Source organism: Narcine bancroftii, chromosome 3 (genome assembly GCF_036971445.1).
Source record: "Narcine bancroftii isolate sNarBan1 chromosome 3, sNarBan1.hap1, whole genome shotgun sequence".
NCBI lineage: Eukaryota > Metazoa > Chordata > Chondrichthyes > Torpediniformes > Narcinidae > Narcine > Narcine bancroftii.
In genome coordinates, this window is record NC_091471.1 from 210,730,155 (window position 1) to 210,758,088 (window position 27,934).

Sequence of the window (27,934 nt, forward strand, 5' to 3'; positions counted from 1 at the left end):
CCAATCATTAAAAAAGTTTGTTAATTATTTTCCCCCAAATGCCCATTTTGTTCTCAGTCCCTGACATTTTCAGTTCTCAAAATGAATTTAATTTTGAAACTTTAAAAATGTGCATTTCCCAATAACATTTTAAAATGTAATCACAATATAATGACTTTTGTACATTACCTGAACTTTTCACTTTGAATGCAACAACTTCTTCCCAATTTATCTGGGAGCTGGAGCTTTGGTTAAGGAGTTGGATTGTGCAGCCCAAGTGTTCCCAATTTTCCAAGATATAACTTCTCCAGTGAACATTTTCCTATGAATGCTTTTCTCTGGATTGTACATATTAGTTTATTAAAGCTGTCTTATACTCGCACTGCTGTTGTGGTTAGTGTCAGTACATAGTGATCTGGACTGGGATTCAAATCCACATTGTCTAAGTTTTCAACATTTTCCCCGTGCTCCCCACCCTCCAAAAATGTACAGGGGTTATAGGTTAATTAGGTGTAGCTGGGGGAAAACAGCTGATTGAGCTGAAAGGACCTGTTACTATGCTGTATGACTATATTTAAAAATACTTCCAAATTATTTGAAGAGAAGCAACTTTGTCATCTTTGTCCAACAGCACTACAGAAGTGGCTTGACAAGTCACTCTGCAACAGTCAGAGGGGACAGTCACCTCAATTTTTCTCCTATGCAATTTGAGATAGACAGTTTGACTTGTGAGTGGCACCCAAGTCCCTTAAATAATTACATTAAAGAAATTAAGAAGGAAGAAAACCAAAAATGACCAAATTAGAAGAGAAACCAAGATGACATTGATAGCTAGAGATCACCAAGAAAAAAAAACTCACTAGTTGTAAATTTCCTACTCACTACTGCAATACACTGTGTGGAACTCCAATCTATAGTACCATCCCCCAAGACTGCTGAGTTGAAGTGAATTAATACCACTTGATCTCTGTTGCCCAATCAGCTTCCTGCTGATCTGAGCCTTTCAACTCCAACTGCCTAAATCACCTGTTCCAATTGCCAGGTGCAGCCTTCAGATCAAATCCTTGTTAAAGTCTGGTACATGGTATTAAAACTAGAACATACTCCCCTGTCTCCTGACCAATCAGCCATCAACAATAACACAGAATATTTGTTCAATATCTCACTGATGTCCATGGGACTGTTTGCTGTGAAGAAAAGGGTTGCCCTTTACACACTGGAACAGGGATTTTACTTCAAAAATACACATCAGCTATGAAAGCTTTGGGACATCCAGAGATAGGCCCAAGTTTCACTTCCAGTGTGTAATCTCAGCCACAACTACATATGTGTAAACTTTCCTCTCCAGATGCATTATGGCAACTGCCGCAAGTTGTGTTGTACCGTACAGGGTCTAATGAATGCGTGTTAAAGCTGTAACATGTGAAAAAACAAAGAATGGCGACTAAATTGGGATAATGTCAAATAATAAGGGTGGAAACCAAAGAGGTGCCCATGGCTTTAGGAAAATGGAGGGAAAGTAAAAACATTCCCATCCTCATTTCTCACACTACGCTGATGGCCATCATTTGTTGCCCGCATGAGATCAGTATGGGGATAGCACTTTCAAGAATATACTCCAGAAAATGTCATTAGGTGTGGGGTGGTTCGTGTTTAGTACTTGACGTTGGAGGTTGACAATATAACGCATATATTGAAATCTTCAACAGGTGCGCAAACGGTTGCAGTTACCTGGCTGGAAAAGTCTGCTTGAGAAACTTCATGGCATGACTGTCAGCCTCCCCGCATAATGTGCTTAGTAAACTGCTCAACCAGCGTGATTTCCCTGCTACGGTGCTCACTGTGCCCAACACTGTGCGTTGGATGCTGGAGATTCCAGCACGAGAAAAGTGACACGAAGGGCACCGGCAAATCTACATGTTGTGATTTCTCCCCACCCCATCACCGGAGGGTCCCGGCTTCTCCCCCCCAATCACCGGAGAGTCCCCGGCTTCACTCCCCCCCCACCACCCCATCACCGGAGGGTCCCCGGTTTCTCCCCCCCCCACCCCATCACCGGAGGGTCCCGGCTTCACTCCCCCCCCCCACCACCCCATCTCCGGAGGGTCCCCGGTTTCTCCCCACCCACCCCATCACCGGAGGGTCCCGGCTTCACTCCCCCCCCCCACCACCCCATCACCGGAGGGTCCCGGTTTCTCTCCCCCCCCCCCCACCACCCCATCATCGGAGGGTCCCCGGCTTCTTTTCCCCCCCATATCACCAGAGGGTCCTCGGCTTCTCCCCCCTAATCACCGGAGGGTCCCCGGCTTCTTCCCCCCCCTCCCACCCCATCACCGAAGGGTCCCCGGCTAATTCTCCCCCCTCCCACCCCATTACCGAAGGGTCCCGGCTTCTCTTCCCCCTCCCCCATCACCGGAGGGTCCCCGGCTTCTCTCCCCCTCCCACCCCATCACCGGAGGGTCCCCGGCTTCTCTCCCCCTCCCACCCCATCACCGGGGCCCTTGGGTTCCCCTACCCCGGAGGCGTGCCGGCGCCCTGGGTCGTTCCCCCTGAGAGGCTCGGGGCCCTGTGTTCCCGCCTCCGCCACCTCGCCTCCAGCAGATGGCGCTCGTTGGCCGCTCGCCGAATGAACGCCGGGGCCAGCAGCTGGGCGAGCGCGAGCGGAGCTGCCGTGCCTCCCTCTTTCTCTCTGTGCCTATGTGCGTGCGGGAGGGCTGGGTTTCGGCTCTCTCTCTCTCTCTCGCTCACGCGCTCTCCCTCCGGCCAGCAGTCGGCTTGCCTTCCACCAGCATGGCAGGACCGAAGGGCAGTGCCCGGACCCCGAGCTACCTGTGGCTGTATATTGGCTGCGGGCTCTCCCTCCTGCCGTCCGCTCAGTTCGGGGCCGGGCTGCGCCTCCAGCGCTCGGTGGCCGGCGCCTGGATCGAGCGGCAGGCGCGCGGCGGCAGCGCCGAGTCCGCCCCCGGGCTCGGCGAGCAAACCCGGGAGAAGAGGTCGGCTCCACCGCAGGACGTGGCTCTGCTCAGCAGCTCGTTCATCCTCCGAGGAGACGCTTCGCACAACCAGGCGATGGTGCACTGGACGGGAGAGAACAGCAGCGTAAGTGGGCAGGGATCGTGCACCTTCCCGACCGCCAGCACTGTCATTCTCCGGCCGTGCTGCCGTCGCGGTTCGATGCCGCTTGTCGGGGGTTGTGGTCGGGCTTTGGGCTGTCGGTGGGCGCGGCGTGGAGTGGAGCGTTCGACCCGGGGCATGTGCTCGCTGGGACAAGGAAGCGAGCACTTGTCCGGCCGACTCCCAGCGTCAGTGAGTTGCCAGCGGGTCAAGTTTGTAGCTTCAGCTCTTAGGGTCTTGTAGTTGCGCCCGGGGCTCTGCGCTGAACTCGGGCAAAATGCACATGTGCCTGGAGTTGGATGACAGAGAGCAACACCGGCCGGAGCCGCTTGTTCACGTGGAGAAGAGGGAAAGTGAAAGGAATGCTCTGAGACTGTGTGTTACAGAAGTTAACTTGTACCACACGTGCTCTGCGATGTTCACATATTGATAACAGTCTAGGATGAATAGGAAACAAAAACCTTGTAACCGGATGAAGCCCAGGTTCATTGCTCCTTTCCAGCCTTCCTTCGCTGCTTCCCCCACGTTCCCGTTCCCCACACGCGAGACCCTCACTTTCTCCAAGTTGCCGCGGAGCGGGTCAAGAGTTGGGAACCCTGGATGACTTTGTTCTTCTTGAACAGGGCCGAGGTGTTCGTGATTTAATGTATGTGATATTAGCCTACTCGGCGTGGACCAGAAATCAAACTAAAGAGATTTAAATTTGAAATATTTAAATTTAGACATACAGCACAGTAACAGACCGTTTTGGCCCACCATGGTGCCCAATTTGTACCCGATTAACCTACACCTCCAGTACGTTTTGAACGGTGGGAGGAATCCGTAGCCCCCGGGGAACACCCACAGAGACACGGGGAGAACATCCCAACTTGCGTACAGTGTGGCGCCGTGAAGGCGTTGCTGGAACCACCACGCCAACCGGACTGCGTGGGATGGGAGATATTGCACAAAGTGTCAGATTGGTTCAAGAGAAAGATATAAAGTCAGGGCCGGTGCCAGTCTGTTTTGTGCCCAAGACAATGCTGACTGCTTGGACCCCCCCCCCCCCCTAAAAACTGCCAACTTCGATTTTAAAAAAACAGATGTTTTGTAGAAAAAAATAAAAAGCACAGAACATGAAATTGCTAAATTTATTTTAAATTGCAAGAATAAGTAATAGATCAATCTTTGATTATCTTTCTCAAATACAAAAGAAAATATTTTGGCACAAATCATTTTGAACTAAAGGGCACTCGGTAGAATGCATAACTCCACCAATGGCAACACATTAAAATCATCGAGTGTCCCTCTCTGCAGGACATTCATTACCAGTGAGTGAACCGTTTTGCAAGCTTCCCTGGCTTTCCTCCACACAAAAATACTTTCACTCTTTGGTCAAGAAATCGAGGTCCCAGCCATTTGGGAGTTAGTAGTGGGAACGGTCAGCCACGGCAGATAGGAATGCCTGACACAGGTGCCACCAGTTCTCGGATTAAAACAAGTGGTGCCAATGTTCAGTCTGCTCATTGAACTGAAAGCAACCCAGGCAGAGAAGGTGCAACCATTGTGCCTGCTCTACTGTGGGGCTGCCATCTGGATAGCTGCTCTGCTTTTAAATGGTTAGAAGCCCCTCTACCATCCCTTTCCCTGCACAACTATCGTTATTAATTCCATGCCCTCCCCCACTCCAGCCTCAACCCCTCAAAGAAGAGGTGCTCACCTGCCAAGGTATAAACAACCGATGGCACATCCCCAACGGTTCAAGCAGCCATCAGGCATGTGAGTTCACCATTTTGTGACCGCCATCCTGCACCTCCTTGGCTTTGCGGCGGAAGCTCTGCACAGCTGAGAAGAGAGGGGCAGCACTGGTTAAAAAGTGCCACTTTTGGAAAAACATGCTCAGTGGGAGCGGTTGCTCCCCCTGCACCCCCTAGCTATGCCACTGCTCCCTTTGTTTTGCAAGAGTGTGCTGGATAACACAAGGGGTCTCCCGGTGAAGATAAACATTGGGCAAGTCAGGCTTGGGTTTTTAAAAAAAAACTCTCCACGCACATAATCTCTCCCCTTGCCTTGGCGGGATTCAAACATAAATGTGGCTACCACTTCCAGGCAAAATAAATGATTGCCTGTGATTGTTCAGTGGGCTGCTGCGGGTATCGGAACTGTCCACCCAGGGTTTAGCGTTGAACTTGGCATAAGTAAAGAGTGTCTAGGTTTTGAAATCATTCCCAAGTTTTCAAACCAGTGCACTTGAATGCCTGCCATGTTGGAATTTGGACCCAAAGTAACTGCCTGGGCTGAGAGGCAATTTCAAAACAGAGTGGTCTCCGGCAGTTAAACTGTAGCGAGGACATAGGGCATGGAGAGGGAGAGAGTTGCCTGGCCCCAACAACCTTGATCCCTCCACATTTTATTGATCTTTTGAAGGTTTAAAAATCACTTGCTGAACTAGTGCAGAAGTTTGCGGAATGACAGGCCACTGAAACACATAATTGAATCCTTTCAGGATTAATGCCACACATTCTCAGGGAGTACGTTGTGCCGCTTGTACAGTTTGATCTGTCTGTGACCGTTTGGTGACCTGGCGTGATACAGTGGGCTTCACCTGCCCTGGATTTGACCGTCAAACTTGCCTGTAGGAGGCAATTTCCACATCCAAAGCCATTTTGATGTTTAGAAAACCTTGATATTCCCTCAGGTGGTGTGACATTTCCCATTTTGAATTTTTGAGCTTGTTTTCTAATTGTTGGATGATAGCCTGTAAAACAAAAGATGCTCTTGGAGAAGTTCTAGAGTCCGTGGGAAAGTGAAGAGGAGATTGTTGCTGGCCAGTGGCTCTCTCACCTGGTAGTCCACTAAATCTGCATTGTGTCACTCCTTGAGATCCATCAGCTGCTTTCTAGGTACTCCTTGGTTCCACGCACTATCTCCAGCTCCACGCTCTTGGTCTGTAATGCCAGTGATACTCACTGATCTCCTGCATACGGTTCTGCAGAGCTTCGTTGTTGATCTGATCGGTTTTGCTGAGCGTGTCCACTCTGCTGCGGAACCACTCCTCCATCTGCTGCAGCCTGCAGGTTTTCGCTAGTGCAGAAGTCTGCAGAGTATCTCCCTCAGCTGCCGTAAGATCGAGCTTGCTGAAATCCTTCAGTTCTAAGCTGAGATGGTAGGCCGGGAGCAACAATGCCGGCCACCTGCTTCATGTGCCCAGTGCGGAAATGTATGGACCCCGGGATGCCTCAAAGTCAAAAGATGGACTGTCTGGCCACCCTGACAGTGCCCCTCTGAGGTCTGCACCCTCAGCAGCTGCCTAGTTTGTACCTGCAAAGGTAAAACCTGAAATATTTTAGTTAGTTCTTTGACACTGAATTAATTCTTCTCTCTGTGATTTTCCTGGACTGTGCTCCCCAAGGTGTCCGTGGGGGTCGCCCATAGATTATCTCTGCAGGTGATAAGCCATGGACCAGTCACGGAGTGACCCACATTTCAATTAATGTCTGGGGGAGCACCTTTGACCAATTTAGTCCAGTTTCCTCTTGTTAATTTAGTGAGATTTTTTTAAATGTTCCATTGGCCCTTTCCACAATTCTTGCCACCTGTGGATGATGGGAGCAATGGAATCAATCCAATTGATTAGAAAGTTCTTCATTTATTTGAGTCACATCATCGTCTGTACTTGTTGTCTCGGGCATACTCAATGTCCTGTTTTTAGGCATTCAGTACAAAGAGATATTCCCAAGATCAAAATTTCCCATTCCAGCTATAAATTGTGCCCATTCTTTCAATGCAGGTATTATAATCTCATACTCGCTATAATATTCCCACGCTTGCTATAAATTGTTTTTCACATGGCTGCTATAAATTCTGCACATTCTTTCAATGCTGCTGTTATATTTCCCATGCCTGCTATAAAATGTGCGCGTTCTTTCAACATGTAAAAATATTCTCATATAGTGAGCACACATGTATAACGTATGGGGAATAGGGTTCCTGGTTTTTAAAATATGGAAATAATGCATGTGTTATATGTGTAAAAATATGGTATGTCTATGCAAACTAAAATTATCAAGGTAACAATCATATTCAACCCTGGCAGGTGGAAACCGAAAAGAAATGTATCACAAATTGAAACAGGAAGGTGCAGACACATCTGTGGAGAGGGAAAAAAAAAGAGGTTACCCTGAAATTGTTAAATTCAATATACCATAAGTGTGAGCACACAGTCCAACCAGTTTGTCACTGCCTGGCATGTCCTTGGGATTGCTATAAGCTTTCATTTGCAACATTTAAAATGCATTTTTCCTTCCATATTGTGAGCATCTTGCTACAGCAAGAAAGGCTGAGGTGAGAGAATGAAATTAACAGGTCTCTTAAGGATCACTTATCAGGCAATTCATTTGAATACATTGGTTTGAAGGAAGCATTATCTTTTGCTTTTAAATCTGGAATCATTTTGTTTGGTTTCATGGGTAATATTTCAGAGGTAAACCAGTACATCTGGATAGAAGAAAGTTCCCAATTATAGATATAAATAAGAGCAACATTTAACTGCAGTTTTAGCTTGTAAAAAATATCTCGTATATGTTAAGAGACAAATGGATATGAATGAAGACAGCACATGAAATGCTCCTTTCAATATTATATTGGTTGTAAGAGTTGTAGATATAGAAGCCAAAGCACTTGTTAGTTTAATTCTCTGTGCCACACCGTAACTCTGGTCAGGAGTTCAGTGGGTCTTAGTCTGTCAGGGGTTTGAGAACAGTTGATGCCAAGGCTGGTCTGATAGTTTAGTAGGGAAAGTTTCCAGTGTGGACTGGGAATTGAGATGCAAATCAATTTCAGTCATTTGCTATTGAGTGGTGGAATGTCTAAGTCTGAGTGAAACACGAAAGTCTGCAGATGCTGTGATTGCAGTAAAAACACAGAAATGCTGGAGGAGCTCATTTGGTCTTGCAGCATCCATAGGAGCTAAGATATATTACCAATAGCTGCTTTCAGATCAAGTAGCTGGGAGAATGCAGCTCCAGAGCAGGCTAAAGGCGCTGTTCTGGCATCTGAAAGGTCTGCAGGGGGAGAGGCGCTGTGGAGCAAACACCAGCTCCTGTCAACTGTGGCTGTAGTCTCACCCGCTTTCAGGTGCATAGGGGGAGCACTTGGAAGCGGAGAATACACCTAACCAAGGAGGGTTGGGTAAGTACTCCTCAGGTCAGGGTTCTCCGCTTTCAGGTGGCCTCCCAACAGCTGCATTTGGGTATTTTAGGGAGCTTTACATTTCAATCTTCAGCATGATGCTGAAACAAGCCATGAAAGACTTCAACAATGAAGACGCTGTTTACATCCGGTACTGCACGGATGGCAGTCTCTTCAATCTGAGGCGCCTGCAAGCTCACACCAAGACACAAGAGCAACTTGTCCGTGAACTACTCTTTGCAGACGATGCCACTTTAGTTGCCCATTCAGAGCCAGCTCTTCAGCGCTTGATGTCCTATTTTGCGGAAACTGCCAAAATGTTTGGCCTGGAAGTCAGCCTGAAGAAAACTGAGGTCCTCCATCAGCCAGCTCCCCACCATGACTACCATCTCCATCGGGCACACAAAACTCAAAATGGTCAACCAGTTTACCTATCTCGGCTGCACCATTTCATCGGATGCAAGGATCGACAACGAGATAGACAACAGACTCGCCAAGGCAAATAGCACCTTTTGAAGACTACACAAAAGAGTCTGGAAAAACAACCAACTGAAAAACCTTACAAAGATTAGCGTATACAGAGCCGTTCTCATACCCACACTCCTGTTCGGCTCCGAATCATGGGTCCCCTACCGGCATCACCTACGGCTCCTAGAACGCTTCCACCAGCGTTGTCTCCGCTCCATCCTCAACATTCATTGGAGCGACTTCATCTCCAACATCGAAGTACTCGAGATGGCAGAGGCCGACAGCATCGAATCCACACTGCTGAAGATCAAATTGCGCTGGGAAGGTCAAGTCTCCAGAATGGAGGACCATCGCCTTCCGAAGATCGTGTTATATGGCGAGCTCTCCACTGGCCATCGAGACAGAGGTGCACCGAAGAAGAGGTACAAGGACTGCCTAAATAAATCTCTTGGTGCCTGCCACATTGACCACCGCCGGTGGGCTGATATCGCCTCAAACCGTGCATCTTGGCGCCTCACAGTTCGGCGGGCAGCAACCTCCTTTGAAGAAGACCGCAGAGCCCACCTCACTGACAAAAGACAAAGGAGGAAAAACCCAACACTCAACCCCAACCAACCAATTTTCCCCTGCAACCGCTGCAACCGTGTCTGCCTGTCCCGCATCGGACTTGTCAGCCACAAACGAGACTGTAGCTGACGTGGACATTTACCCCCTCCATAAATCTTCATCCGCAAAGCCAAGCCAAAGACATTGGGGTATTCTGACCACCTGAAAGCAGCTAATGATTCAGTCCCTGGCCCTTAACAAAGGAATAAGCAAAGACTGGAAGGTGTAAGAATAAAGACCGAAGACTGGCTGGGGAGGAGTCCAGACCAACAAAAGATGTTAATTGGATATGATAAGAAGAGAGGTGGGGATTGATTTTGTCTCTGAAAGAAGAAAAGGGAAGAGAGAGAGAGAGAGAGAGAGAGAGAGAGAGCTGGGGGAAAGGCAACAGGGGGAAGAGATTTTGGGGAGTAGTTTAACGATGACCTGAGAAATCGATATTGATGCCATCCAGTTAGAGGGTGTCCAGATGAAAGATGAGGTGCTGTTCCTCCAATTTGTGGATGGTCTCAGTCTGGCAGTGCATGAGACCATGAACAGACATGTCACCAAGGGAATGGGATGGGGATTGAAATGGATGGCCACTGGAGGATCCATGCTATTATGGTACACAGAACTAAGGTGCTTATGTCTAAGTCTGCAGCTTCATAAGTTTAGGGGTGTGGTTTTTACTGCAGTATGGGAACCATACATTTGTTTAATTGTTGGTTGTTCCACCTTGAATCACTGCCTGAAGACAATACTCTCAATCTTGAATTAGATTGTACCCAAACCAGAGATTGTTGGATGGGCTACACCTGGTTGCTTGCATGTATGCGTAGCTTCTTAACAGGTACAACATCTTATTTACAAGTTCTTGTGTTCAGGAGGCTGTGCAATTAAAATCTGGGTATCCTGACCTTGCTCAGACAGGTACACAGCATTTTAATCTTGTTTACCTGACAGAAATTGTGCAATTTGACCTGGAAACCATTGGAAATGACTTGGGGTAAAAACATAACACAAAAAAAAACCCTAGAAAGCTACCTGGATGAATTTATAGGACAACATTTAAGTATTTATTAACATTCCTTCTTTGCCTGCAAGAAAACAGGCAAGGTGTAATTTTCGAATACCTCCCCATTGTCAGGTGCCATGCCTGCCAGGTAGACATTAGAAATTAATATATACGATATACGTTATTTTCCAGCTGATCAATGTAAAAAAAAAAATACGGCGCGTCATACCAGTCATCCCGACTCTTGACTCATCTTTGATCCTTTGTCTCTGCAGTTGTTTATGGTTTTAATAATGAATGCCAAACTTTTTTTTTTAAAAAAGTTGAACACTTCCTACTCCAGTCTCTTCAGGTCTTCCTATCGATCCATTGATATCACTGAAGCATTGATGTACAGTACTTCTCTCTTGGACTTCACTTCAGATCTTCCTTCATAGTGTATCTTCCTCTGCTTAATCAACAATAATTGTAGATGAGTTTCTAGCCCACCATTTTTCTGTCATGTCAAATACCATTTTAAAGAAACTTGTTGTTCTATTTTTGCATTTCTAACTGTTTTGCCACATTTAGTACTATCTTATGAAGGTGAAAGCATGAAAACAAAACTGAATATTTTTCCACTTGGTCTGATCAGTTCTTCCAATCTTCATTTGAAGTAAAAGTGTAAAACTTGTGAATATTTTGAGGAAGTTTTCAGGGTGGTAGATGGATTTGCGTATCCTCTGCTTCTGAGGTTTGCAATCACTGAGGCCCATGAGGCTGATGATCTTTGCAGCAGAATTCCAGCTCCAATTCGCCAAACGATGAGAAGCTGGAGAGACCCAGCTGATCAGATGGTATCCATCGAGAATAAGGGTCCCAACCTGAATCGTCAACTGTCCATTTCTCTCCATGGACGCTGCCTGTCCAGCTGACTCCCTCCAGCTTCTCGTTGTTTGTTCAAGATTCCAGCACCTGTAGTTCTTGTGTTTTCCCAGCTGGAACCAGTGGCCAATTATTCAGGAAAATGTGCCCTCTGCAATTAAGTAAAATCACTGGAATCACTATACAAAGGAAGAGAAGCAGGCCACTAGGCCCACCAAGTCTGTTCCGTAAATCTACACTGAGCTACTCTACACTAGTTCCAATTTCCAGCCTTTTCCTCATATCCCTTGATACCCTGAATAATGAGATACTTGTCTATTTCTTGTTTAAATACTCCCCGTGATCTGGCTTCCATTGCTGTGTGCGGCAACGAGTTCCACAGATCCACCACCCTCTGGCTAAAGATGTTCTTCCTAATCTCTGTTTTATATGGATAACCTGTAATTTTCAGACTATGACTCCCTTGTCCTCGATTTACCCACCAAGGGCAACATCTTACCCGCATCCACCCTATCTAAACCTTTCAAAATACGAAAAGACTCTATGAGATCTCCTCTCATTCTCCTAAACTCCAATGAGTATAACCCAAGAGCTGCCAAACGCTCCTCGTACATTAGCCCTTGCATTCCGGGAATCATCCAAGTAAATCTCCTCTGCACTCTCTCCAACAACATCACATCCTTTCTAAGATAGGGGGCCCAAAACTGCACACAGTACTCCAAATGGGGTCTCACCAGTGCCCCATAGAGCCCCAACAACACCTCTTTACTCTTGTACACTATTCCTCTTGAAATGAATTCCAACATAGCATTCGCTTTCTTCACTACCAACTTCAGCTGGTCATTGACTTTTAGGTTTCTCTGCATGAGGACACCCAGGTCCATTTGCACATCTGAGGTCTAAATTTTCACCCCATCCAAATAGTATTCTGTCTGTTTGTTTCCACTGCTAAAATGTACAACTGTACATTTCTCTATGTTAAATCTCATCTGCCATAATTTTGCCCAGTCTCCTAATCTGTCTATATCCTTCTGCAACTTTACGGTTTCTACTACACTTCCTACTCCGCCACCTATCTTGGTGTCATCTGCAAATTTGGTCACAAAACCATTTATACCACAATCCAAATCATTAATATAAATTGTCAACAGCAGCGGCCCCAATACCGACCCCTGGGGAACACCGCTAGTTACAGGCAGATTACCTTTCATTTCAACCCATTGCTTCCTGCCTATCACCCATTTTTCTATCCAGTTTTATAACTTCCCTGTAATTCCATGGGCTCTTATCTTATTTAGCAGCCTAATATGCGGCACCTTATCGAAAGCCTTTTGAAAATCTAAATGGATAACATCCACAGCCTCCTTTCTCTATCCTACTTGAGATTTCTTTAGAAAGCTCTAATAGGTTTGTCAGGCAGGATCTACCCTTTTAAAAACCATGCTGACTTGGACCTATCCTGTCATGCACCTGTAGGTATTTAATCACCTCATCCTTGAGGATCGACTCTAATATCTTCCCAACCACCGACGTCAGACTAATCGGCCTATAGTTTCCTTTTTTCTGTCTCCCACCTTTCTTAAACAGTGGAACCACATTTGCGACCTTCCGATCTTCTGGAATCTCTCCAGAGTCTATTGATTTCTGGAAGATCATCGCCAATGGATCTACAATCTCCAAAGCCTCCTCTTTCAAAACCCATGGATGCACCTCATTCAGCCCGGGAGATTTATCAACTAAATGGAAAAATAATCTAGGAAATAATTTTTAGAAATTAAATTAAATAAGAATAAAATAATATGTTAAAAATACGCAAGTTTAAAATTGTAAATGTTGTCTGAAGTAACACAGAAACCTTTGGTGAAGATGGGAGCCAAGTGCCTAGGTCGTGGTTTGCTCATAGCAGCTGTTTGCATAAAGTTGTGTTTAAATAAAATGGCCCAGAATGAAGAGCTGGATGATGCCGCTCACTGTTGGGGTGACTCTTGTAAAATGTCTCCTTGTCCCTGCTTAGTAAGAGTTGCTCCAGTCAGAGACTTTATCTGTAAACTTGGAGGAGGGAACAATAATATCTATAATGTTATTGTTCATTTTCGGGCAGCTTCGTGGAGGGAGAGGAACCTGCAGATGAAGCAGCTTAAATGCTTTCAAAGAATGTGACTGAACCATAGAACACTGCAGAACAGAAACAGGCCCCTTTAGCCCTTCTAGTCTATGCTGAACCATTTTTTTTCCCTAGTCTCACTGACCTGCACCCAGTTCATAGCCCTCCATACCTCTCCCATTCATGTACCTATCCAAATTCTTCTTAAATGTTAAAGTTGAGCCTGCATTCACCACCTCAGCTGGCAGCTCATACCACACTCCCACCACTCTGTGTGGAAAAAGTTCTCCCTCATGTCCCTCCTAAACATAAAGGAAAATGATTTGTGGTTTATAAATTTATCCAAGTGAGGGTTGTTCAGTGTTAGTGCAGTATAGAATTTTTCTATTAAACTGTTTAGTCTTGATGAGTTAGGTTTTGTAAGGAGTAAATCTCAAGGAACCTGAAGATTCACTTATCCAGCAATTACCAATCCCCATAGGTGCTGGGTTTTCCTGTATTAGGCCATCAATTTAAATGTTAAGGCACACCATTGATACATTTAATGAAAATTATTAAAATGTTATTTTTATTTTGCTTGAAATTTAGTAGTTCTCCTTTACTTCAGAGGATGCAACATTATCAAAGCTACTTAACACAAATGCAATACAAACTTGCATTATATTCATAACAGCAGCATCATATAATTCAAAAGCCAAAGGAGTAGCCATATTAATCAATAATAATGTACCAATCAAAATAGAGGAGGAAATAATAGATCCAGCAGGGAGGTATGTAATGATAAAGTGTCAGATATATTCAGAATTTTGGAATTTGCTCAATGTATATGCACCTAATGAAGAGGATCAAAAATTTATGCAAGATACCTTTTTGAAGATTGCAGATACGCAGGGGAATATACTGATAGGAGGGGACTTTAACCTTCATTTGGACTCAAAGATGGATAAAACTGGAAAAAAGACTAGCAGAAAGAACAAAGTTACCAAAGCTATGGTTAAATCGGTGCAGGAAATGCAACTTTTGGATATATGGAGGAGACAACACCCCAAGGAGAAGGAATATTCATATTATTCGGGTAGACATAAAGCATACTCAAGGATAGACCTGTTCCTGTTATCAGCCCACATCCAAGGGAGAGTTAAGAAAACGGAATATAAAGCTAGATTGTTATCAGATCACTCACCCCTGTAATTAGCAATAGAGCTGGAGGACATCCCACCGAGAACATATAGATGGAGATTAAACTCCATGCTACTTAAAAGACAGGATTTTAGAGAATTCATTGAGCGACAAATTAAAATGTACTTTGAAATAAATACGGAATCAGTGAAAGATAAGTTTATACTATGGGATGCAATGAAAGCGTTCATCAGAGGGCAGATAATAAGTTATGTAACTAAGGTGAAGAAGGACTACAATCGGGAAATAGAACAGCTGGAAAGGGAAATAGCAAGTACAGAAAAAGAATTAGCAATAAGGGAAGATGCAACAAAAAGAAGAGAATTGGCGGACAAAAAAATAAAATTTGAAACACTACCAACATACAAGGTGGAGAAGAACATAATGAAGACAAAACAGAAGTATTATGAGCTAGGAGAAAAAATGCACAAAATACTAGCTTGGCAGCTTAAGACAGAACAAACTAAAAGAATGGTATTGGCATCAAGGAAAAAGAACAAACAAATTAGATATAACCCAACGCAGATCAATGAAAACTTCAAGAAATTCTACGAGCAACTATATTGAACTGAGAACGAAGGAAAGAAGACAAAATAGATGAGTTTCTAGCTAAAATTGAACTACCAAAATTGCAAGAAGAGGAGCAAAATAAATTAATAAAACCATTTGAAATTGAGGAAATACAGGATATATTAAAAAACCTACTGAACAATAAAACGCAGGGAGAGGATGGACTCCCAATAGAATTCTATAAAACATTTAAAGACTTATTAATTCCTCCTCTCCTGGAAGTAATGAACCAGATTGAAGAAACACAAAACATGCCAGATTCATGCAAAACAGCATTAATTACAATAATACCAAAGACTGGGAAAGATCCACTAACACCAGCATCATATAGACCAATATCTCTACTTAATACAAATTATAAGATAATAGCTAAACTATTAGCAAACAGATTGGCCGACTGTGTACCAAAAATAGTAAAACTAGATCAAACTGGATTTATTGAGAAAAGATGAACAACGGACAATATATGTAAGTTCATTAACTTAATCCATGCAGTTCAAGGAAACAAGACGGCAACAGTGGCGGTTGCCTTAGATGCAGAGAAAGCCTTTGACAGAGTAGAATGGAATTATTTATTTAAAGTACTACAGAGGTTCAACCTACCAGAGAAATATATTAATTGGATTAAAGCATTATATAAGGGACCATTGACGAAAGTGACAGTAAATGGATATATATCAAACCAATTTAAATTAAGCAGGTCACTAGGCAGGGATGTCCACTATCTCCCTCACTGTTCGTGTTAGCTATAGAACCACTGGCAGAACTGATAAGAACAGAAAATAAAATAAGAGGGATAAAAATAAAAGAGAAAGAATATAAAATCAGTCTATTTGCAGATGACATCATAGTATACTTAACAGAACCAGAAATATCAATAAAAGAATTACATAAGAAATTGAAGGAATAAGGAGAAGTATCAGGGTACAAGATCAACGCAAATAAAAGTGAAGCAATGCCAATGAATAATACGGATTTCACAAAGTTTAAGAAAGAATCACCATTTAGATGGCAAACACAAGCAATTCGATACCTAGGTATACAACTAGATAATAAACTAGGCCATCTATACAAACTAAATTATCAGCCATTAATGAAGAAATTACAAGACAACTTAGAACATTGGAAAGACTTACCACTAACACTGATAGGAAGGGTAAATTGTATTAAGATGAATATCTTCCCAAGGATACAATACCTATTTCAATCGTTACCAATTCACCTAACAGAGAAATTCTTCAAGGAGCTAAAGAAAATAATAAGGAAATTCTTATGGAAAGGGGGGAAACCGAGGATAGCACTAGATAAATTTACAGAATGGTACAAACAAGGGGGATTACAGCTACCAAACTTTAAGAATTATTATAGAGCAGCACAATTAAGATACCTATCAGATTTTTATCAAACAAGGGAAAAACCAGATTGGACCAGATTAGAACTAGATAAAATAGGGGAGAAGGTACCTGAACATATACTATATAAGTGGGATGAAAAGCTGGTGCAACATAGGAATTCACCAGTACTGCACCATCTGCTCAACATTTGGAAGAAGATTCACATAGAAAGGAATAAAACAAATAATCAACTACCAAAACTAATATTGACGCAAAATCAACTAATCCCTTTCACAATAGATAACCATTCCTTCAGAGAATGGGAGAGAAAAGGGATCAAAAGAATAGAAAATTGTTTTTCGGGAAATAAATTATTATCTTCTGAACAAATGAAGGACAAATATGGTATAATTCACGGTACAATGTTTGCATACCACCAACTGAAAACCTACTTGAAGGACAAATTGGGAAGCAGGCTGAGGTTACCAGAAGGAAGCAATTTTGAATATGTGATTACAGACACAATGATAATTAAAAGATTTATAACAAACATGTACATCAAACTGCAAAAAAAGAGAACGAGGAAACAAACTGTAAACCCAAACAAAAATGGGAACAAGATCTAAACATAAAGATAAAGAATGAAACATGGGAAAAGCTATGCTCCGCAACTATGAGAAATACAATAAACACGAGGTTACGCATGATACAATATAATTGGTTACACAGGCTATACACCACACCCCAAAAGTTAAATAAATGGGACCCAACAGTATCAGACAGATGTTTTCGCTGTAAGAAGGAATCCGGAACAAAAGTACATGCAATTTGGGCATGTGAGAAAGTGGAAAAGTTTTGGGAAGATCTAAACCAGGTATTAAATAAAACCACAAAAAGCAACATACCAAAAAATCCAGAGATCTTTCTTCTAAGTAATATAAGAAGTAAAGAACTTGGACTCGATTTGGATGGAGCACAAAAAAGATTTATTATGATAGCCTTATCTGGAAATGAGAAGATAGCCTGAGAATACAGCAATGGTACATAGAAATGAATAAATGTATTCCATTGGAAAAAATAACATATAATTTGAGAAATAACATCACAGTATTCGAACAAATTTGGGAACCGTACATGGAACATAACAGAGAAGTCCTACCGCAGACCTCCACCACCTAAAATGTCAGAAGGATAAGACAAAATGTACTGACCCAGTATGTAAAAGTAGAAGACATTTTTTTGAAGGACATTTTTGTTCTTTTGAGGAATTACAAAGGAAATTTGGTATTAGTGGAAATTCTGTATTTGTGTACTATCAGTTAAGATCATTTGTAAAACAGAGATGTGGTTGGCAAATGACTTTATTGCCCGAAACTAGCTTTGAGAAATATGTACTTTCAATACCAAAAAATGGGTATATATCTGATTTGTATTATATTTTACAAGAAAATGAAAGTAAGAAAGATTGGGATAAAGATAAGATGAAATGGGAAAAAGATTTAGGTTCTACAATAGCTGAAGAAGCTTGGATGGAAATTTGTCAAAACAGTATTCGGAAATTGATTAATGCTAGATTAGCGATGATTAATTATAATTTTATACATCAAGTATACTTAACACCAGAAAAATTAAAAAAATTTGGTCTTAGTAAGTCAGATTGTTGTTTTCGTTGTGACCAGACAGCCAGTACTTTTTTTACATACTGTCTGGTCCTGTGACCGATTGCAACAGTTTTGGAAAGGTATTCAATCTATATTTAATAGATTATATAATATTTGTGTTCTATTAGATTCTGATATATTTTTATTAGGGAATATGCAATCATTAATTGATTTAGGATTAAATAATTATCAGATTTCTTTTATCTATTTAGCTTTAGCAGTGGCCAAGAAATGTATAGCGTCTACTTGGAAAGATAGAAATATACTAACTTTGGACAGGTGGTATTTAGAGATGAAGTCTTGTTTAATTATGGAAAGGATATCTTTTTCAATCCAAGGTAAGATGTCTTTTTGTAAGTTGAAGTGGACTCCATTTGTTAAGTATATGCAATTAAGTTTGATTTAAGTATGCTCTTAGATGTGATATTTTGGATCTGATAAATCTTTTTTTTTAATCATTTTTATTTGTCATTTTTTTTGTGTGTGTTTTTTTAATACATAATATTATTAATTTTACTAATTCTTCACTCTTTATTTTGGGGGAGGGGAAGGGTGGTTTTTTTTAATATATATAGATTTTTAGTTCTTGTATATGTAGGGGGGGTTAGATTGAATTAAGTTAGGTTATTAATGTTGTATTGTAATTATATTATTTTATTTTATATCTTTTCTTTAAATGTAATCTTTTTTATTCCTGTGATAAAACCTTTAAATAAAGTTTAAAAAAAATAAAAGTAGAAGACACAAATTTCTTGTTTATTTTCATTGTGTGATGACATTGTTTAATGGGTTTAATGTGTCATATATGTTGAAAGTTGAGTGGGTGGGGAGGGGGGTGAAGGAGGGAGGGGGGAAAAAGGGGAGAAAATGACACTGTGTGTATTCAAGAGGGAAATGTTTGTGTGTATTTTGGTCAGTATGGTTCATAGTGTGAAAAATTAAACAAATTAAAAAAAGGTTGCTGTGCAAATTGATAGCATAGCTAAGAAAGTATATGGCTTGATAGATGCCATTAGTTGGGGATTGAATTCAAGAGCCATCAGATAATGTAACTCTGGTTAGATCAGACATGGAGTGTTGTGTTCAGTTCTGGTCTGTTCCTTACAGGATGGGATGTAGATTTTTCAGAGATGGTGCATAGGAGATTTACTAGGATGTTGCCTGGATTAGAGAACATCCCTTATCAAGTAGGGATGACAGAGCTAGGGCTTTACTCTTGAGCAAGGAAGGATGAGAGGTGTCTTAATAGAGGTTACAAATCTGGGGGAGTAGATAGTGGACAGCCAGCACCCTTTCCCTGGGGCAACATTAGTGAATGCTAGGGGACATCTATTTAAGACGAATGGAAGAACATTTTGGAGCAGGTCTCAACGATAAGTTTTTATTTCCCCAGCAAGTAGAATGCATTGCCAGTTGTAGCTGTGATACTGGTACAATAGGGACATTCAAAAGACTTGGATAGGCTCATGGATGTCAGAAAAATATAGGGTCGTGGGTGTGAGGGTGGGGAAGATTAGATGGTTGTGGAGTAGGTTATATAGGTGGTCCCAACAGTGTGGGCTGAATGGTCTGTACTGTGCTGCAATTCTGCGTTTTGCTTACAATTTAAAAAAAAGTATATATTTCCACCAGATTGTGTAACATCCTGGTCCTGGAAAACTGACAAATGAGGTGAAAGATTGAAATCAATTAACATCTTTTAAGGAACATGTATCGGGCAGAAGATTGGTAATTAATTTGATTACAGTAGAGTCAGAATCTGAATTCATTGTCATGAACAAGTCATGAAATTAGGTGTTTTGTGGCAGCACCATAGAGCAAACATACTTCTTATAACCATCTTACAATTACTATAAAAATATTTAAATAATAGTGCACGAAAAGTAAGGCAGTGTCATTGAGTGCTGGTATTCGGCGGTTGGTAGATGCTGCATAAATGTATTTTCTGGTTGCTTGAAATTTATAATACTTAACTAAAACACCTGTATTAAGACTAAACTGTTTAAAAAAACAAAAATACTATACTGTACTTAACACTGAACAAAATTCAATTGCATGAATATATAAACCTTAAAGCATTTTACTTTATTTTCATTCACATTCTTTGAAAACATTTAACCATTGCACGTTCTTCCCCTCCACAGAGTTGCCCAAAAGATGAACAATAACATCATAGATAATTAACCCCCTCACTCCCACAAGTATATAGATAAAGCCTCTTGCTAAGCAGGGATAAGGAGACATGTTAAGAGAGTCACCCCAATGGTGAGTGGCATCAACCAACTCTTCACCCTGGGTGACACCATTATTATTTCACACAACTTTATTCAAACAGCTGCTTTGAGGAAAGCACGACCAAGGATCGAATATTTGCTCCCATGTTCACCAAAGATTTGTGTATTACTTCAGAGAACATTTACAATTTTAAACTTGTGTATTTTTATCTATTATTTTATTACGATTTAGTTTAAATTTTAAAATGTACTCTCCTCTTTTTGTTTGGCTGGTTACTTGAGAGACTGCTGGTTGCTTGAATTCCGGATACCAGGAATTTCGCTCTTCATTGATTTGAAGGAAACATTATCTTATGCTTTTAAATCTTGAATTTTCTTGTTTGGTGAATGTCTTTTTATGGATAATGTTTCAGAGGTAAACCAGTACACCTGGTTAGAAGAATGTTTCCAATTATGCGTTGATATTATTCAGAGGAACATCGACTGCAGTTTGTAAAAACAAATATCCCAAATGTCTAAGGGGATATAAATGGATATGAATCGGGGAGAGATTGTTAGTGTTCACTGTGAGTCTAAGTTGAGAATTTTAAAAAGGGAAGAGGTGGAGTGAGCTAAAGACATAAATATGAACAGTGGGTTAAAGGGATGAAGCACAGAAGTTGATCAGGAACTGTAGCGTTTACAATAGGCAGTAGAGACCTGGAATAGGTTTGAAGATGAGGGTGAGAATTTTAAAGTTTGGCATTTTGAGGGAGTTGTGGACTGGAGCAATCGTTGAGTAGGTATCCTCTTTTCTATTATATTAATGTTAAATAATAGGATGTAGTTACAGATTTTTCTCTCCAAGTGTTTTTGAATTAGTGCATCACAAAAATGCGACTTTCAGTTTTATAAAGCAGGAAGATTGAGTGAATTGAGGGGTTACCGTAAAATAACAGGCTTTCAAACTTAAAGGATGGTGGAATAGCTTGTGGATCATGAACAAATCCTCTTCACACCCAGTGGAACAGGAAAGTTCAACTTGATTGATGTCAGATATCTTGGACTGGAAATAATATTTTTGTTCAATCTCAGGTTATAGCCAACCATTTTGACTTTGTGTTGAATTCGACAAGATGGCACTTCAAGGAAATAAAAATGACCATAGATGTTCTTGTCTGGATTTTTGAGGAAAAAAAAACTATGAAGTAGCACAAAGTGGAACAAATGAATAGTTATATTATGTGCTATTGATCCAGAAACACTCAACAAACAAAGAAAATGCAGATTGTTTCTTAAAGAAGGCTGGTATATTGATCAAGCAAGATAGTGTGAGGAAACAGTTTCAAAACAAGAAACTGTTCAATGCATAATTGTTCCACTTGTACTCTTAAAGGATTGCATGTGTTGTGTGATCCTCTGCTTTTGGCATAAATTCGGTCTCTTTCCATTGCCATGTCTCCTGCTGAACCAGATTCAATGAGACCTCAACATCTTGTGCAACCTTCCATTTCTAAAGCCCAGAACCTCAACCTCACAGATGCCAACATCCCATTAATCTAAATTTATTTGTCTCCAAAGCTCTCAGTGATCAACAAGTTTTATATTTGTATGCACGTTCTGACCACAGGGAATGAGGTCAATGAGTCTGTGTTGCTTCTCGGGGCATTTCTGTATTTTAATCAAGTATTTCAATATTTCAATCAACTAATCCAAAACTCTCCGCCTGGCATCCCAGATTGTTTAATGTAATTATATTTAAGTCTAATTAAAATTTAAACATACAGCACAATAACAGGCCCTTTCAGCCCACGAGTCTGTGCCACCCAATTGTGCCCAATTGATCTACACATTTTTGCATAGTGGGAGTAAACCCATGCAGTCACATACAAACTCTTTATTGACAGCACCAGATTCAAACCCCAGTCACTGGCGCTGTAACAGCATTGCACTAACTACTATGGTATAACCATACCACCCAGATAGGTGTTTCTGACTCACCTCTCTGACCTGGCTAGGGTGCTGTTGCCCCACAGTGCCTGAGGTCTGGGTTCAGTTTTAATCTGCTTGGAGTTTGCATCATTCTCCATGTGGATTTATTTTGGATGCTCCAGTTTCCTTGCACATTCCAAAGATGTGTTTTTGTACATAGATTGGCTGTTATAAATAGCTCTTAAAGTGTAACTGAATGGTAGAATCGAGGAAGAATATAAAAAATAGGATTTGTGCAAAATGAGTGGCCAGTACAGACTCAATGGGCTGAAAGGCCTAATTTTATGCTGTGTCAATCCATGACTCTGTCCCCATTGGCCACTAATACCCAAAGTTCTAATTTTAGACATACAGCACGATCACTGGCCCTTCTAGCCCATGAGCCCATGCCACTTAATGACACCCAATTGATCTACAACCCTCGAATATTTTGAAGGGTGGGAGGAAACGGGAGCACCTGGAGAAAACCCATATAGACACTGGGAGAATGTACAAACTCCTGACAGATCGCTCTGGATTTGAGGCCGGGTCACTGGCACTGTAACAGTGTTGTCTTAACCGTTACACTAACCATGCGGCTAAAATTTAAATGTTGTGATTTTAAACTCACTTTCAAATATCCTCTGAGAAATATAACCCCTTTCACCAATACCCTTCATTCCTAACTCATTCCCTTTCCTGAACTTTGCATTTTCAGACTTTGCCTCCATGAATCTGAGATTCTTGGAATTTGTTTTCTTTCTTGGAGGTGACATAAAATTAAAGGTGACACTAACTACATAGAAAATAGCAATAACTTGTCAATGGATACTTGGTTTAAAACTAGACCTACAGTTAAAAAAAATCTGAACAAAAAATGCAAATGCCTCATTAGTTTTAATACGGTGGTTAAAGTTGCTACTTTTAAATATCAGATTTTACGCACATGATAAGGGAACAATCCTACAATAATTATTCTTATTTTTATTCATCAGCTGCAATAAATTTCCACATGACTGATTCAGATATTCATGTGCATCAATTATATGTCAGCTGGTAGATTTGACTAGATTGTGAAGGCTGATGGCAATTCACTGCAGTCTCCATTAGAACATCATAATGGTGTCTTTTAACAAAAGCCTGTCCAGTGGTCAGTCTCACAACAAAGGAACATTTTAAAATTTAGCTCCTGGTATTTGAAAGTAAAGTAATTTAAAAGGATCCTGGCAACAAATTCCCACCAATTAAATGCATTAAGATAAACATGAGGAGTTAACTTCATTTTCTATATATGCATAATGCATCCAGTGTGGCTTGGAGAAATATGCATGGGACCCTGAGCTATGTTGAATGGGTTGTTAATTTTAATTGTGATTGATAAAATACTGGTTTGGATCAGCTGGAAATCTGATGGTAAATAGGAAGGAGCAGCTGGAATTAAGAGCCGCGTGCAGCACCTTAATTAGGAGAGAAATATAGATTGAGAATGAAAAATAAACGTAAAACCCAGAGTAGCAGAAGTGTAAAATTTACAAAGGAATGGAGGCATCTGAAAACCAGGATGAACAGCTTTGTGTTATTAATTTGCAGCAACCATTTACCATACTTCGGTGTTTTGACTTCAAACAAGGCAGTAGTGAGATGAAATAATCCAATATATTTCATCTGCAGGTACCAGCATTTTGTCATAATGGCCAAGATTCCTTAATGGACCCCACATTTCTCTGCACTTATTTTCCTCAGGACTGATCTAGCTTGGTGAAACAAGACCAGGAACTAAGTCCCTAAACTGAAGCCAGGCGTCAAATGCAATCAGATGGCATGGGAGGATTGAGTAACTTCCAACCACAAAATCCTTATTGAAATCTTTGAAGATGATGAAACCACTCTCAGCTACAGAATCTTCCAAATCTCTCGAGGTTTTTCAACATTTGGAATGTTTAAAAATTATTATTTAGATAAACAATTTAAAAAAATTAAGTGATTATCACCTGAAGCATTTTTCAGAGATTTTAAAAATATTTTAAAAATGCAGCTAATTTAAAAATAAAAAAAGCCTCTTATCTGATTTTTCCTCACAGCTTTATAGTTCATGTTCATTTGAAACATGGCAAAGAGTACAGACCCAAAACATTGGTTACTTCCTATGGAGGCTGCATGACCTTCTCATTTTCTCCAGCACGTTTATTTATTGCACTCAACCCCAACATGTACAGACACACAGCATGGTAACAGGCCCTTTTGAGCCTGTACTGCCCAATTGACCTAAAACCCCAGTACATTTTATTGTTTCACCTCGGGTGTAACCCCACCCAGAATCTGGGAGTAGATTCCCAGTTTAAGTACATTTTATTTAAAAAAAACTGTAGTTGATGGAAATCTGAAATAAAAACAGAAAATGCTGAAAACAGTCATCAGGTCATGCAGCATCTGTGAAAAGAGAAACTTGGCATTTCAAGTCTGAGACAATACATTGGATCTGTGAAAGAGAGAAAGCAAATTTCTCTCTTTAAATTTGAAGGGTCAAGGACCTAAATTGTTGGATGTTTCTCTTTCCACATATCAAGCCAAGACACCTTTATTTTTTGTTCATACCATGCTCACATGAGATAATGTTTCTCCAGGTGCATGGAGCAGATTAACATAAATAGAAGTTAAGCTCATAAAATATTAAATATTAAGATTTATATTGTAAGAGTCTCCGGTACCAAGGTACTCTATGCACATATGTTCTGGGAATTCATGAGTCTGATGGCCTGGCAGAAAAAAAAACTGTTGCCCAATCTGGACGTATGGGTCATAGTGCTGCAGTACCTCGTATCAAAAGGGAGAACAGTTTACGTGAGGGGTGTGTGGTGCCCTTCATAATGTTTATTGCCTTTTGCCTGCATCAAGTGTTGTAGATGTCTTTCATGGTAGGAAGGGAGCCCCCAATGATCTTTTTCACTGACTTCACTCTCCTCTGAAGGGTCTTGTCCGAAGTAATACAGCTTCCAAACCAGGTAGTGATGCAGTTGCACAGAATGCTCTCAATATATCCTCCGTAGAATGTAGTGAGGATGGGGAGTGGGAGGTGAACTTTCCTCAGCCTTCACAGGAAGTAGAGGCACTGCTGGGCTTTCTTGGCTATGGAACTGGTGTTAAGGGACCAAGTGAGATTCTCTGCCAAACTCACTCCAAGGAACTTGAACTCGATATGCTGCCTGACCAAAATCTGCTGCTTTCTTTTTAATCCCCAGTATGTATTGTGGAATATCAACAAAATCTGCTGTACCTTGGGTTTCTGGAAGTGGAGCACAGCTTAGAAATTGCTGTAGAATCTTGGCCAATAACCTCTGGAGTCCTGAGGCAGGCCGTCACACTGAGCATTGGCCCACCTCAGGGCTGTGTGCTCAGCCCACTACTGTTCGTGCTGCTGACCCTCGACTGCATCGCCAGATCCAGATGGAACAGTGTCATCAACTTTTCAGATGACAACAATAGTTGGCTTCATCAGCAACAAAAATGAGTCGCTATAGAGGAGAGGTGGAATATCTTGTGTTATGTTGTGAGAATAACAACCTGAGTCTCAATGTGGGCAAGATGAAGGAGATGATCGTGGACTTCAGGAGGACCAGGAATGACCATCCTCCACTACACATCAACAACACTGTAGTGGAGAGCACCAGGTTCCTTGGAGTTCACTTAACTAGTGATGTATTGTAGACACACATCTCCTCACTTGTCATGAGGGTGCAACAGCGATTGTACTTCCTGAGAAGACTGAAGTGGGCAAAGCTACCGGCCACCATTACGTCAACCTTCTATGAATTCTATCAAAAGTGTCCTGGCCGGCTGCATCACAGTGTGGTATGGTTACTGCAGAGAAATGGATCGAAGGTCAATTCACAGGACTGTAAGATGGCAGAGAGGATCAATGGAATCTCCCTTCACCCCCCATTGATGTGATCTACTGGGATCATTGTCTGAAGAGGGCACACAAAATCCTTGAGGACCCCTTCCACCCTGCACACAGCATCTTTCAGATGCACCATCAGGAAAGAGATACAAAATTATCAGAGCTAGCACCACCAAGCTGAGGAACAGCTTCTTCCCATGGGGAATGAGAATGCTGAACGACCAAAGAATACTTGTCCTGCATACGTATTGTTTGTCTGTATGTGAGTTATGTCTGGTTGTGTGTCTGCGTGTTTTGCACCGAGGACTGGAGAAGACTGTTTCGTCAAGTTGTACTTGTGCAATCAGATGACAATAAACTTGACTTGTATTGTGAAAAGTGTTGGATGTTCTATGTGGAGTGACTCGGCATTATCAGTACCTTTGAGCAGTTAAACAAATGAGTGGCATTTTTAACTACAGTAAAACCCCCTGGTATCTAGCACCTATGGGGATTGGTAGATGCTGGATGTGAATTTTTCTGGTTGGTTGAGATTGCATGTTGCGTAGATTGGTGAACTAATGGCATGAAGCACCAATTTTAAACCCGTATTCTTTACCTATTTATTTTACTTTTATTTTGCTGGCTGCTTGAGGCTGTCAGTTGTTTCAATTCTGGACAACAAGGGTTTTACTGGACATTGCAACATGTTGATACTTGGATTATTTGATGAATTAGTTTTAATCCCAGAGCTTCAGCGGTACTTTGCTGAGGCAAAAATTCTGTAGCCATCAAAATTATCACTTCATTTTGGAAAAACATCTTGTTATGCACTTACAACCCCTTTAATTTTTTTTGTTTGCTACTAAAGGGACTTTGGTACTATTTTCTCGAGGCAACCACATACTGGACTGACATACTAGAGATGGTGCTGGATTTTGATGTTGATAGGTTCTCTCACTGAGTGGTGGTCCTCAATAATCCATCTGACCAGGTTCTTGTCATGGACCTGGAGCCTTGGGGAAAGGTTGGCGAAGGATCATGACCTTTTAAATCCTTAACAGTATGAATGCATCATGAAGTAATCAGCAATGTTTTGAAGCTCAGCATCTTCTGAGTGAAGGTGTGTGAGGTCGATCTATCATCTGTAAATTGTTGACTGAGATTGATATAAATGAATTTTTTGTGGGGGGGGTGTCATGGAATAAAGAAATGATTCAAAATGTAGCTACATTAGACATACAGCACAGTAATGGGCCCTTTTGGCCCACAAGTCCATGCTGCCCAATTACACCCAAAGTGACCTATGACCTCTGATATGTTTTGAATGGTGGTAGGAAATCAGAGCCCCGGGCATCATTTTGTTAATGAGAGGTCTGTTCAATATTCTAATAACAGTTCGTAAAATTGTTCTTGAATCTGGTAGTGCACGTTTTCAAATTCATTCACCTTCAGCAGAGAAGAGAGTGTGGCAGGAGTAGGTTTGGTCATTTAATAGGTTAGCTGCTTTTCTGAGGCAGTGGGAAGTGTAGACAGAGTAAATGAAGGGGAGTTAAGTGAGAAAGTTGGGCGTATCTGGAAAATTGTGTGAAATTTAGGAAATGCATTGAAAGTTTTGGATAGGGTTTGACAAATTTAGTAAATAGGTCAATTGAATTACAATTCTGGAGCCTTTTTGGAAACCGAGACTGTTAATGGGAAATTTGAAATAGTGTGGGGATAAAAATGATGAAGGGTTTAGAATGGGAACACGTTAGCAAAATAAATAGTTGGCCAATGGATTTATAAAGTGAAGAGACTTAAGAGGATTGGGAAAGAAACCAAGTTG

The 27,934-nt window shown here is 41.4% G+C and overlaps 1 protein-coding gene across 6 annotated transcripts in view; it reads left to right on the forward strand.

Moving 5' to 3' along the window:
* Positions 1-2,563: 2,563 nt before the first annotated feature.
* Positions 2,564-27,934, forward strand: part of sorcs2 (sortilin-related VPS10 domain containing receptor 2) — an 848,688-nt gene continuing 823,317 nt past the window's right edge. For all 6 annotated transcript variants that reach the window (XR_011354139.1, XR_011354138.1, XM_069926521.1 and 3 more), the window contains exon 1: positions 2,564-3,078. Coding sequence is in view for 4 of the 6 variants with exons in the window: in XM_069926521.1 (XP_069782622.1) it covers positions 2,581-3,078 (498 nt within the window). In the remaining 2 variants the exon portion in view is untranslated. The remainder of the gene's footprint in view (positions 3,079-27,934) is intronic.